Consider the following 13,007-nt stretch of genomic DNA (forward strand, 5'->3'; position numbering starts at 1 on the left):
TATGATTGGTTGCTATAGGCAGCATCTCCTCTTTTTCAAACCCGCAGTTTAGTAAATATACCCCATGGACTTGATTGGCCACAGACTCTGGGGATTTTTGTTTTTACTTTTAGTTGGAAATATAGTAGTTAAAATAGCCATTGTAATTTTAACTATTGTATTGCTGACTAATTTTTAAAGGGTTTGAATAAAATGATACAATTTCTTTTTTTTTTTTTAAATATGAAATACATTTGTTTTTTAATATATTAATGTAAACCACATAGATTGCATGTCTATTATATTAAGTCTCCTATTTAAACTCCTTTGTAACACTTGGAGCTTGGAGCAAAATTTGAATTGTGTTCTATGCTGATCGTGTCCTTGGATCAAGATATTGAACAACTTTATTATACAGTATTTGTTGTGACATTTGCAGTTTTACTTTAGTTCTGGTAGGTGTACAATTTTACATCTTATTAATAAAATACTGACAGTTACCTTCACCATGGAAGCACCCCTGTTGTGTATATTCTGTTTTTTTTAGAATTATATTCTTCCCATATACATCTGGTAATTCTGGGGAAGCCACAGATTCTTTATGGAGTTTAGATGTGACAAAAGAATCGTTACGGAGATAATGAATTCATGGACCCTGAATTATTATTACCTAAAATATTTGAGCTTATACGGCGCTCAATAATAAAATATAAAAATAAATACTTATATTTATATAGGCAGCTCCCACGTCTAAGGACACCTGTTTGCGAGTGTCACACCTAGAGAACGGAATACAAAAAGACAGGGGCGCCACACATAGTGTAATATTGTTTCCACAAGTGATAGTAATAATCCAAGTAGTGCTCGTACCAAATATATAATTCAATAAAGCTTAGCTGGTGCATATAAAGATGAGATTTCATAAAGGGACTTCAGATGATCTCCAATTCCGGGACCAAGTTACTTAAATAGCTAAAACTCAAAGAATAGCCACAATAGTGTAACACCATTAAGATACTTCTAAATCAGTACATATAAATTTTTTAATAAAATCGTTTAGTGATCAGTACAAAATATGCCCGTACATGAAAGTAAAATAAAAACAGCTTATCTGTCCTCCTCAAGAGCAAACGTGATCCGCATGTCATGAGCGTGAGCAGCAATCCCGGCCGGTGAAGGCAACAACACTCCGGATGACGCCAATCAAGATGAGAGTCCAGATATTCCCAATTGATTCTTTTTCATTTTCATTTTGAATTTCATCTATTTCATTAAAAATTCTTTTACGATATTCAGTTCTCTTACTTTCAATATACTCAGATCTAAACATTATTCAACCTTACGTGAACTAAGCAGCAAAGCTCAAAGTGCAAACAGTGGCAAGCTACTACCCAAAATATTTGAGCTTAAACGGAGCTCAATAATAAAATATAAAAATAAATACTTATATTTATATAGGCAGCTCCCACGTCTAAGGACACCTGTTTGCGAGTGTCACTCCTAGAGAACGGAATACAAAAAGACAGGGGCGCCACACATAGTATTAGTATATATATATATATATATATATATATATATATATATATATATATATATATATACATATACCACACCAAGAGTATATACATGCATGTCTGTACAGGCACATATTTCAAAATATTGTGCCCTAGGTTGCATATGTAGGTATGTAAATCATATGAAACTCATATCAAAAGCTTCAAGTACAACAAGCTGATAGAGAGATGAACGACAATCAAACATTACAGATGAGAAAACTGCTCTAGGTTCACATCTTGAACAATGTCTTGGTGAGGAGCACAGTTCAATGAAGGCTTCACTGGCTCTTTGCAGAAGTTTATTAAGCTTTAGAGTATAGTTTATGGAAAATTATACCGCTTGAATTAGAAAAGTAGAATGCACATTTTCCTTCATCACCGAGTAAACATAATATTGCATCATATCAGATTGTCAGTTTTATTTACAAAAAAGATGCTCTAGCAATAACTTCCTTGTTTTAGAAATGTATTAAGATCTGCTTCCTGCAGGTGCTGGCAAACTGCCATTCATCAATTCTTCTTACAAAAGTACAAATGCTGTTTTGACACAACTATTTATTTTTTTTTAAATTTTTATTTTGAAACCGCAGAGACAAAAAAAGGTAACATACTTAACAGTTGTGCCATCAACATATGACAGATAGTTCAGAAATAGAAGACCCAGATTGGCACATATACAATTTTGACCCTAGCGATAATTAGAAAGCAGTGCTGAAGTAAAAGATAGGGTAGTCTATTAAGTATTAAAACTTGAAAACATTTATGGTAAAGCGGTGGTTTTGTTTTTTTTTGTTTTTGGGGAGGGGAGGGGGGGGGATTGAGGGAAAAAGGGGGGAGGGAAAGCATAGGGTTAGGTTATACAAATCAAACAGTACCCGGAACAGGAGATTTTTGCCACTTGAACCAAGGTGTCCAAACTTCCCGGAATTTAGGAACAGTGTCATTTAGTAGAGCAGAGATATGTTCCATAGAGGAAATGAACCATATACGGTTAAGTAGCTCTGTTTTAGAAGGAGCGGACGGTTGTTTCCATGCTCTTGCAATAAGTAGCTTGGAAGCCTGGTAGATATGGGCGATTAAGCAGTTTTCGGCCTTGCTAATATCAGGAATAGGTTGGTTTAGCAACACCTGGGCCGGTACTTTAGTGACTCTGATTCCAGTTACCTTACGTGTAATAGCCAGAGTTAGATTCCAGAAAGCTTGGACGACCGGGCATTCCCACCAAATGTGCAAGAAACTTCCCTTAGCTCCACATAAACGCCAACAACGGTCAGAAGCAGATGGGTACATGCGGTGTAGTTTTTCTGGGTCTAGGTACCAGCGCGAGTAAATTTTAAAGCAATTTTCTTGAATGCCTGCGTTTATGGAGATCTTTGCAGTTCTTGCCCGAATGATAGACCACTCCTCGCTGTCCAGTGTTATCCCCAGGTCTTGTTGCCAGGCCTCCTCGTGAGGTTCGGGAGTTTGGTCCAGAGGGGATATGAGCATGCGGTACAAAATTGAAATGTTACCCCTGCGTCCCGCCGAATGTATACAATGTCGCTCAAATGGGGTTCTTTTACGCAATTGGGTGGATCTGGCCTGTGACTGTATAAAGTTCCGGATTTGTATATATTGGAAATGAGCCGATAGTGGCGGATGGCATTTATTCTGGATTACTTCGTATGAGGCAGGTGCAGTTTCCCCCACGATATGGAGGAAACGTTCCATTTTATGCCTTTTCCACCAGTCGGCCATCGCCTCTGACCTACCTGGCTGGAAAAGTGGGTGAGTCCAGATAGGTGTCAAAGGGGACGGGTAAGGTGCCAGACTGTGTTTTTTGTTGGCCAGATCCCAGGAATTTAGTGTAAAAGATATGGAGGGGCAAGAGTATGCCGAGGCAGGTCTACTGGATCTGGGAAGCCATGGTAGATGATGCACAGGGGCGACTGGTGACAGAGCATTTTCAATGTCCACCCACCTCTTCAGGCCTGGGTTGAGGTGCCAGGAAATGATAAAACTTAACTGAGTAGCAAGAAAGTATTCATGTATTAGTGGAAGGCCAAGTCCTCCAGCCTCTTTGGGCTTAGCCAACATGGTCCTCCTCAATCTAGGTTTCTTTCCTTGCCATATAAACCTGTTGCAGGTTGATTGGAGTGTTGTTAGGATTTTGCGAGGGATTGGCACTGGGAGAGTTTGGAATAAGTAAAGTAGGCGGGGAAGGATGTTCATCTTAATTACCTGAATTCTGCCTATCCAAGAAATGTACATGGGCTCCCATTTAGATAAGTCTCGTTGGATATTGGTTAGTAGAGCTACATAGTTTGAGTTGTAAAGGCCAGAAAAGTGTTTAGTGATATTTATCCCCAAATATCTGATTGAATGAGGCCGCCATTGAAATGTAAAAGACTGTTGGAGAGCTTCTCTAGTAGTACGGGAAATATGAAGTGGTAATGCCTCAGACTTAGAGTCATTGGTTTTGTAGCCCGATAGCTTACCAAAATGTTCTAGTTCTAGCATTAAATTTGGAAGCGAAACCAACGGGTTTGTCAACGTTAGTAGTACATCGTCGGCAAAGAGGGAGATTTTATATTGTTCTAAACCCAGGGAGATACCAGTTATGTCAGGATTGCGGCGTATTTTGGCTGCTAGAGGTTCAATGCATAGAGCAAACAGTAGGGGGGACAGCGGGCAGCCTTGTCTCGTTCCATTGTGTAGTTGGAAATGACTGGACACCTGGCCGTTAGTCACAACCCGTGAGGTGGGATTAGAGTATAATGCCGAAATGGCTTGTAGAAAATGTCCTCGGAAACCAAAAGCCTCTAACGCGGAGAACATGAAGGGCCAGGAAACCCTGTCGAATGCTTTCTCCGCATCCAAAGCCAAAAGTAGCGAGGGGAGTTTGTTTGAATTGACGTGGTGGATTAAATCAATTACTCTGCGAGTGTTATCCGGGGCCTGTCTATTAGGAATAAATCCCACCTGGTCTGGGTCTATGAGGTCGGCCAAGACTCCATTCATTCTGTTAGCTAGAATTTTGGCGAAGAGTTTCACGTCAGTGTTGAGGAGGGAAATAGGGCGATAATTTGCACAAGCGGTGTGGTCTTTTCCCGGTTTAGGTAGAACTATGATATTGGACGAGGTTGAGTCAGGGTGAAAAGTATCCCCCCGTAATATCGCATTAAATAGAGTAGATAGTTTGGGAAGTAGTTTGGGGGCAAATGTTTTGTAATAGGCCATAATGAAGCCGTCTGGTCCTGGTGCTTTAGAGGGTTTCTGCGAGCTGAGGGCACATTTAATCTCTTCTTCGGTTATTTCCGCAGAAAGTTCCGTCGCTTTGGACGTACTTAAAGATGGAAGGTGGCATGAACGTAAGTAATTAACTAAGTCAGGATTACTTAAGTTGGCCTCCCCCTGATTTGGAAGGTTGTACAAGGCTTCGTAAAAGGAACGAAAAGTTTTATTGATGACCCGTGGGTCATGTGACAGGTTGCCCTTTGAATCACGGATGCCGCTAATTGTTTGAGAGGCTCTTTTGGCTTTAAGACTATTTGCCAACAATGAATCTGCTTTGTTACCTTTTTCGTAGAACCTCTGTCCCACCCATCGGAGGCTTTTTTCTGTCTTTTCGGCTATAAGGTGGCTAAGCTCCCCTCTCGCTTTAGTTAATTGGGTTAACAACTGGGCGGATTGTGTTTGTTTATGCTGTGTTTCGAGAGCAAGGATCTGCGAAGACAGTAATTCAATCTGGGCCAACCGTTGTTTTTTGCGGGTTGCTGCAAATTTGATAATCTTCCCCCGGATAACTGCTTTGTGTGCCTGCCATGTGGTGGGAAAGCTAACATCCTCAGTGGTATTAATCTCAAAATATTCATCCAACTTATCATTCAAAAGGTTCTGAAACTGAGGGAGCCTAAGAAGGGCTCCATTCAGCTTCCATGTTGTCCCCACTCCTCCGGTGGACGCGAAATCAAAAGTAGCCTTGGTTGCCCAGTGGTCAGACCAGGGGTTGGAAAGAATATCTGCTGAGATCAATGACGACATAAGATGTGGGCAGCAAAGAATCATATCTATTCTCGAGTAGGAATTATGGGGGTGAGAGTAAAATGTATAATCTCTTGCAGAGGGGAATGTGGCCCGCCAAGAATCAAACAGACCCGCCTCTACAATGTGTTTGTTTAAGGATTTAGAACCAGGTGTATGTGCCCGCGAAAGTGGCCCGGTTGAGCGATCTAGAGTTTGGGAAAGAATTGTGTTAAAGTCACCTCCCAGTAGCACCCGACCCAAGCGGTGGGAGTGCAGTTCCCGAAAAGTGGTGTGAAAGAAGTTAGAGTGACCCGTGTTCGGGGCGTAAATTGTCATTAAAGTTATCGGGATAGGCCCAATCTTACCCAATATGATGAGGTAGCGACCCTCTGCATCCGCAATGGTCTTGGACACCACCAGGGGAACTGACTTATGTATCATAATTGCAACCCCATGGCGTTTGGAGGTGTAGTTTGCGTAATAGACCGTGGGGTACTTCTTAGAGGACAGCGAGGAGTGGTGATCCTTCTTAAAATGAGTTTCCTGCAAGTATACAATATCGGCATGACATTTGTTAGTATAGGAGTGCAGATATGACCTCTTTTGAGGGGTATTCAGTCCCTTTACATTCATAGATAAAACAGTAAGAGGCATTTTTGTAGCAAAAAATTCGGTACAGAGTAATATGAATAAGGTGGTAACTTCAGTTGAGTAAACCTAGGGAGTGGATCAGGGTGGGGGGGAAGGGAAGAAAGGTAAAGGAATTTAAGGGGCGGGGGGGGATAGGGGGAAGCAGTCAGAGGTTCCCTGGTGTGGGAAGTCTGCTACTTGTTAGGAGCCCCAAGGAGGGAAGGCTCGAGTTCGGAACTAGTAACCGCTCTCAAGGCGGACGCAAAAGTGCTATTTATTAATTCGTACTGACTATGGCGGTTCCTTTGTGTTGTGGGGGAATGGAACTGGCCTTGGGTGGCCACCACCGTCCAGAGCATTTAAATATAAGATAAGCAGGAAGAATAACAATGTGACTGTTAGGGTCAAGTAGGTATAACTATAAAAACACTGCAAACTCAACAACAGTTACCTTATTCAAGAAAGAAAAGAAAAATTATGCTCGCCCTCTGGAATGAAAGATGCCCAGCGGACACTGCTGATCCTACAGCTATATTGGGGAGTTTCTCCGGGTAGAGTATGGAGGAAATGACACCACCCCTCCAAGCCCCCGGACTCCCTTACTGCCAGCAGGGAATTTCAAACCAGGGTGCGTGGGCAAAAGACATCCTGTGCGAGTACAAAAGTATTAGAATGTATTGATTCACTTGTAGGGAGCTTACTGACTATGCATTATATTTTAACACTGGAGCAAAAGAAATAAGGTAGATATGTGCCTCTTGGGGCACTACCTGAGGGCAGTTATTCTAGGAAAGAAAGACATGTTAACACATAGTTTTTAACATCAATTAGGTATGCTGTGAATTTGAGGTCTCATTCTCAGGAGCTGGACCTGCAGGGGCGCGGATTTGAAGTTGTCGTAGGAAATGGCGGCCCTCTTCCAAAGATCTGATGGACACTGAACGGCCCTCCGACAGCACCACCAAGCGAAAGGGGAATCCCCAACGGTATTTGTAACCTTGGTCCCTTAGAGCGACTGTGATTTCTTTAAGATCCCTCCTCTTAGCGACCGTAGATGGAGCTAAGTCCTGAAAAATTTGTAACTTGGAGCCTTCAAAGAAGATGAAGTTTGAGTTCCTGGCACTCATTGTGATCTTTTCCTTAATCTTAAAAGAAAGAAACTTCAAGATGACATCTCTGGGAGGGGATGAGTCTTTAGGTTTGGGTCGAAGGGCTCTGTGAGCCCTCTCTATCTGAATCTGGGACTCAGAGATGGAGGGAACCAGGTGGATAAAGAGGCGGGTTAGATAGGGTTCCAATAAATGAGCGTCAATTTCCTCGGGGATATGTCGAATACGGAGATTGTTTCTTCTCTCCCTGTTTTCAAAGTCCTCGTTCTTGTCTCGAAGGAATTCAAGCTCCCTGCTGAGGTATTCCAAGTCTTGGTTGGTTTCATTGTGGAAGGTCTTACATTGTGTTTGGGACTGTTCTAAGGTAGTGGTTCGCTGGTTCAGGTCAGAGATATCTTTTTTCAGTTCCCCCACTGTCTTCTGAAATTCAGCTGTAAGAGATTGTTTAAGATCTACCAGGAGGGAGCGGATGTCTGAAATGTCTTTCCTTGTTGCCGGAGCATCTTCCACTTCCATGTCCTCTTCCCGCGATGACCCGTTTCTCGGGGAGCCGGCCGTAGTTGGTTTGTCTTGTCTAGAAAAGTGCTGGGTAATTTCAGCATTTTGCCCTCTTTTTATTTTGGAGGCGGATTTACTCATGGTTAGATAGAGGATGGAAATACCGATTTGTTTGTGTATAGGAAGTACTTGCCCTTTTAGTAATGCTCTGGACGATTGCAACCACAGGTTTTACATCCTAAGAAAAGTGAGAGTCACAGGAAGAAACCTGTTATTTCCACGGAGCTCTTCACTAGCGCGTCTTGCCGAAGCGGCTGCCAGGCCACGTCACGCTTTATCCAAGTTTTAATGCTGAGTCCTGCAGTATCTCGTCTGTCTGGAATGGCGTCCAGGCTGCCCACTTTATTGTTTGAAGCCCTGTGTAACCAACATGGGGGGACCCTGTCTGCAGCATAGGTTTGGCTACCAAATGGGGGAACACAGTGCTGTCTCAGTCCAAGCACACTGACCTGCAGTAATGTAGGACAGATCTCTCCAACTTCTAGACTGGCAGTTGTTAGCTATGTAGGTGGGGCAATGCACCTCTCTTGTTGTGCTATTATTATTATTTATCTGTGGAGCTTGGAGTTGCGCCCCTCCGTTTTCCTCCTGCCGCCGACCGGAAGTAGAACTCCGAAAACCGGAAGTTGCGGTACTCGTGCCTCCAGGAAGAAATAACAGCCGGGGATGCAAGGCTCAGCTAGGCCGCTGATCGCGGATCTTCCGTCAGAGGAACCAGGGATGCCCCAGGCACCGTTAGGATGTGGGTACCTTGCCAGATGACCCCTTTCTGCTCTTAAATAGGTCCCGCAACGCTGCGGCCCCGGGGGGAGGAGTCAGCCCGCCTGATGGAGCTCTGATGTATAGCTCGATACGGAGCCCTTGTTGTATCTTCTTACTATGACCAGCTCGTGCCCGGGTAAGTGAACCTCCAGATTATATGCTGGGGTTGGTTTTTGCAGGGTATATTCCCTCTTAGACTTCTTTATTTGGGGAGTTGGCACGGAGCTCCGGGGAAAATCAACCACCCAAGATGGCGTCCAGACCACGCCCCTCCTGACACAACTATTTATGCAGAAATGCACAACATTTTATAAGGAAGCATGTGGATGGCAGCATATGTGAGGGGGCAAAATTTCTGATCTCTAAATTGGAGGATCTGGGCAGATCAGAGGCCGTCCTTGCCAAGCAAGTAAAATGCACAAACAACATTTTGTTTTGCAGGTCGAGATTATTTAAATGAGATTAAGTATTGAAGAAGGCATACTTTGTTTCTGGGAGTTTTGATTGAAACTGCTGATAGTTTAGTGGTTTTCAATCCATCACTCATCACCAGCCATTTAACATCACAGCCTTCAAGCAACCTGAATTAAATGCAGTGGTTTGGAGCCACCCTAAACATGAGTTTTTAGTAAATCTACCCATAGGCACCAGCCTATATTTTCTGTTGCACTTTCCAAGAAACCCCATTTCTAGGTATATTTTGCACAATATAACAAAACCATTTAAACAAAAGTGATACATCTGCTCGAGTCGTGATGTCACCTTAATCTGAAAAGTGTAAAAAAAAGAATAAGACAAGCAGTATATTAGGATAAAAATCAAAAATGTAAAATGACTGAAGACGTAGGTTCTAAAGAGGTAGACGACGGGGACTTCATTACATAACATTTACACTTTCCATCATGCGGCAATATTCCAAAAGTAGGTGCAGACTGAATTTATGAGATCAGCCCCAAAACTCCGTCATGTGGGCTCGTACCTATAAATGCAGGAAGGAAGACAATTGGACGCATTTTGAAAATAACCTTTATTGGGTTTGAAGTATAGTTTGGAAAAGGACACATTGAAAGTTGAAAGTCCTTAAGCTTTGCTTTAAATCAACTTGTGGAGGTCAAGTAAGGCTGCCATTTTTGCAGAAGATGGAGAATCCAATACGCAGATGAATGTATTGGGGTCTGTGTCAGTGATTGACAGGTACTTTGTAGCAGTCAGAAATCATTTCATTTTGCCTAGTCACTGAATAAATGAATGTGTCCCATTTGGCCTTCCATGTGTTCCCATTTCTTTATTATAGGAACAGTAGAACTGTTCCACAGCATCTAGTCCTGTTCTCTTTACTATTGTCTGTCTTTTTTATTTATTTACCCATATATTTTTATGGTTCACATATACACACACACATTTCTTTGAGGGGGTGCTAACTTTAATACATAGGTATGCCTGTCATATATAGCCTCATACCAGCATAACAGAATCTGTTCACCATATCTAAAAAAAACAAAACAAAAAAAGGACCATTACAACCATATTAGTGGCTATTGGTTCCAATATCTTTCTGCACAATTACCTGTAGAACATTTTACATATGCCCCCAGTTACATAGTTCATCACATTCTTACCTGCACTGGTCTCTAAACATTAAGTGGGATGGTGGGATTACCTGCCTGTCAACCAAGCAGTAAATGGGATTACCAGCCTGCCAACCAAGCAGTAAATGGGATAGTGGGATTACCTGCCTGCCAACCAAACAGTAAATGGGATTACCAGCCTGCCAACCAAGCAGTAAATGGGATAGTGGGATTACCTGCCTGCCAACCAAACAGTAAATGGGATTACCAGCCTGCCAACCAAACAGTAAGTGGGATAATTGGATTACCTGCCTGCCGACCAAGCAGTAAGTGGGATAGATTTGTGAACATAAAATGTGTATTAGTGAATGTTTGTGTCTGAGCCGCTATAACAACTCGGAACAATGGCCTACGTGAGGCGCCAAGATGAGCCACAAACCAAAATATCCAATGTCTGCAGACTCTGATAGAATAAAAATAAAATCAAGTTTGCCAATTTAAACATAAACAAACTATTTATTTTTTATTTTTTTTGTCTACCTTGTATGTCTCTGTTTTATGTATGACTGTTTTCCCTACTGTACGGCGTTGCGGTGCACTACACTTTTCTGTGGGGAAAGTGTGATTTTTATATGCTGACTAAAACCAGAACAAATGTTATTTTAGTACATAGCACAGATTCATAAAATATTACCACTGTCCCAAAGATTTTACAATGCAGCAAATTCAAGTATAAAAATGTCATATTCAGAATGTCAAATGCTAACGCTGCTGAAGTCTAACTAAAAGATGTGTCTACTCCTGGATCTTTCACATTTTTGCAAATAAAATATCAAGATTGCAGCCCCCCCATTGGATGCCCCACTTCTCTGGAATTTCTTTAAGCATTAGTGCCTAGAGAGTACCTTTGGCAGGTTGTATCCTTAAACAATCAGGGGTGTTAAGGAAGGAAGCACTCCCATTGTTCTCTTACTGAAAACAGATGGGATTATATATTTAAACATCTAGATGTAGGCAATACCTCTAAATATCATTCACAGACGATAACTAATGGTAAAACGTCAGTATACCATTTCTTAATCAGTCCTGCCTTGTACATATAGTAAATGGGAAAGTTCCCTCCATCATCCCATGGTACCGTAACTGGAGAGAGTTCTCCAACACCATAGTACTTCAATACCGCTCTTCTGAAGCACTATGGATGGCTTGTGTTTCTTTTATAAATAAACACAAATACTAAGTAGCCCATTCTCAGATCCATGAAACAGGATTGGGGCCCTTTTTGCTATACAGGGCAGGAACCCCTTTAAAAAGGTTTTATCATTATTAAGCAAGAATATTTCAACAAAGTTTCTCTTAACCATGGGTTACCCTTGTTTTCCTTTGCCGAATGAGGGACTATCCTGCTTATAATAAAATATTATAATAAGAAATACTTCTCTAACAAATAACGATTGTACGGAGGCTGCAGTGTTGCCATCACGGTAGTCCCACACAAGCAAGGCCATTGATGTTATTGTCAACTATAGCCGACGCCAGTCCTTCGGACTTTCTTGATTAGACATTAAAGTCTCCTATACAGTTTGGTGTGGTCACAATTACCTATTTATTTCATTTGACACAACAGAACGCTAATAAAAGGAAACGTCTTATTCTTTTGACCCTTTATTGACATGGTTAAAAAATGTGCTTTTTTGGTGGCAAATCAAACAGCTTGATGGAAGATTCGGAGGTCTCCCGGTTGTTCGGATGTTATACATTTTATTGCAAGAGCTGGTATTTTATTAAACAAAGACAATTCTCGCACGGCACACTGTATAACAACATTTTGTTTATGCAGCAAACTGTAGTTTCTCACATAAAAAATATGTCCACTTTTGCTGGAAAAAGGTAGCACAGTTGAGTTAATTAAAAAAGATTCCTATTGGACATTCTGTATATATACAAACACACACACACACACTCACATATATATATTTATATATATGTAATATAAACATGATCCTGTAGGAAATACAATAAGATTTTGGCCTTGGAGGATTTATTTACCTAGGGAAACTATTCTTCATATTTCTGGTCCAGGAGGAACAATGATGCTCATTTCATTTCCCATGCAAATTTGTTAAGACTACACCGGCCGGAGAACGAAGACAGCGTCGTCCAAAACATAATAGTCATTGTACATGTCTCCTTCACATAAATAGGGGAGTCTGGTGAAAGCCTCCACAACGAAGCCTGCGTCCTGGAAGACGGCAGCCAGGCTGTTCACTTGTTCCTCCCAAACCGTTCCGTTCACATCCATCACTTCTGCTGGCTTCTCCCACTTGCCTCCTGTAAGGTGACGAAAAGAAACAGGACCGATTATAAAAATGGACACGTGTTTATGAATGGTTAAAGATACTGCAAACACAGGTGAATAAGACAGCAGATAGGCAGAGAATACAAGTACAGAAAATGAAGCAAACTTGAGAAAACCGGATAGTAGAGTTGCATCTGAAATGTGTGTCTTATAGAGAGTTTTAAGACTACGCAATACACTTGCCATGCAATTATTAACTTCTGTGTTGTATATGTATTTAGTTGAGATGTGCCAAAGTGAAATTCAACTCTAATTCCAACGGAATATAGTTACCTTGCGTCAGTGTATATTTGCGCTGGTGGAAATGTAAAAACCTACGTGCAACTCTAAATGACGCCCATTGTCTACAATGCTGCGAGTCTAACAGCACTGAGATAGGGCATTGGCTAGTTCTGCTGTGGCTGCTGGTTACATTGGGATCGTTGTTTCAATTCCTCACTAATACCGCTTATAAACAGTGATCTCTCCACTGGATTTACTG

At 41.7% G+C, this 13,007-nt stretch overlaps 1 protein-coding gene across 2 annotated transcripts in view; it reads right to left on the reverse strand.

Annotated features, from left to right (window-relative positions):
- Positions 1-11,816: 11,816 nt before the first annotated feature.
- METTL9 (methyltransferase 9, His-X-His N1(pi)-histidine) overlaps positions 11,817-13,007 on the reverse strand; it is a 28,476-nt gene continuing 27,285 nt past the window's right edge. For both annotated transcript variants that reach the window (XM_075179688.1, XM_075179689.1), the window contains one exon: positions 11,817-12,498. In XM_075179688.1, coding sequence (XP_075035789.1) covers positions 12,296-12,498 — 203 coding nt within the window. In that variant the 3' untranslated portion in view covers positions 11,817-12,295. The remainder of the gene's footprint in view (positions 12,499-13,007) is intronic.

This window comes from Mixophyes fleayi, chromosome 7, assembly GCF_038048845.1.
Source record: "Mixophyes fleayi isolate aMixFle1 chromosome 7, aMixFle1.hap1, whole genome shotgun sequence".
NCBI lineage: Eukaryota > Metazoa > Chordata > Amphibia > Anura > Limnodynastidae > Mixophyes > Mixophyes fleayi.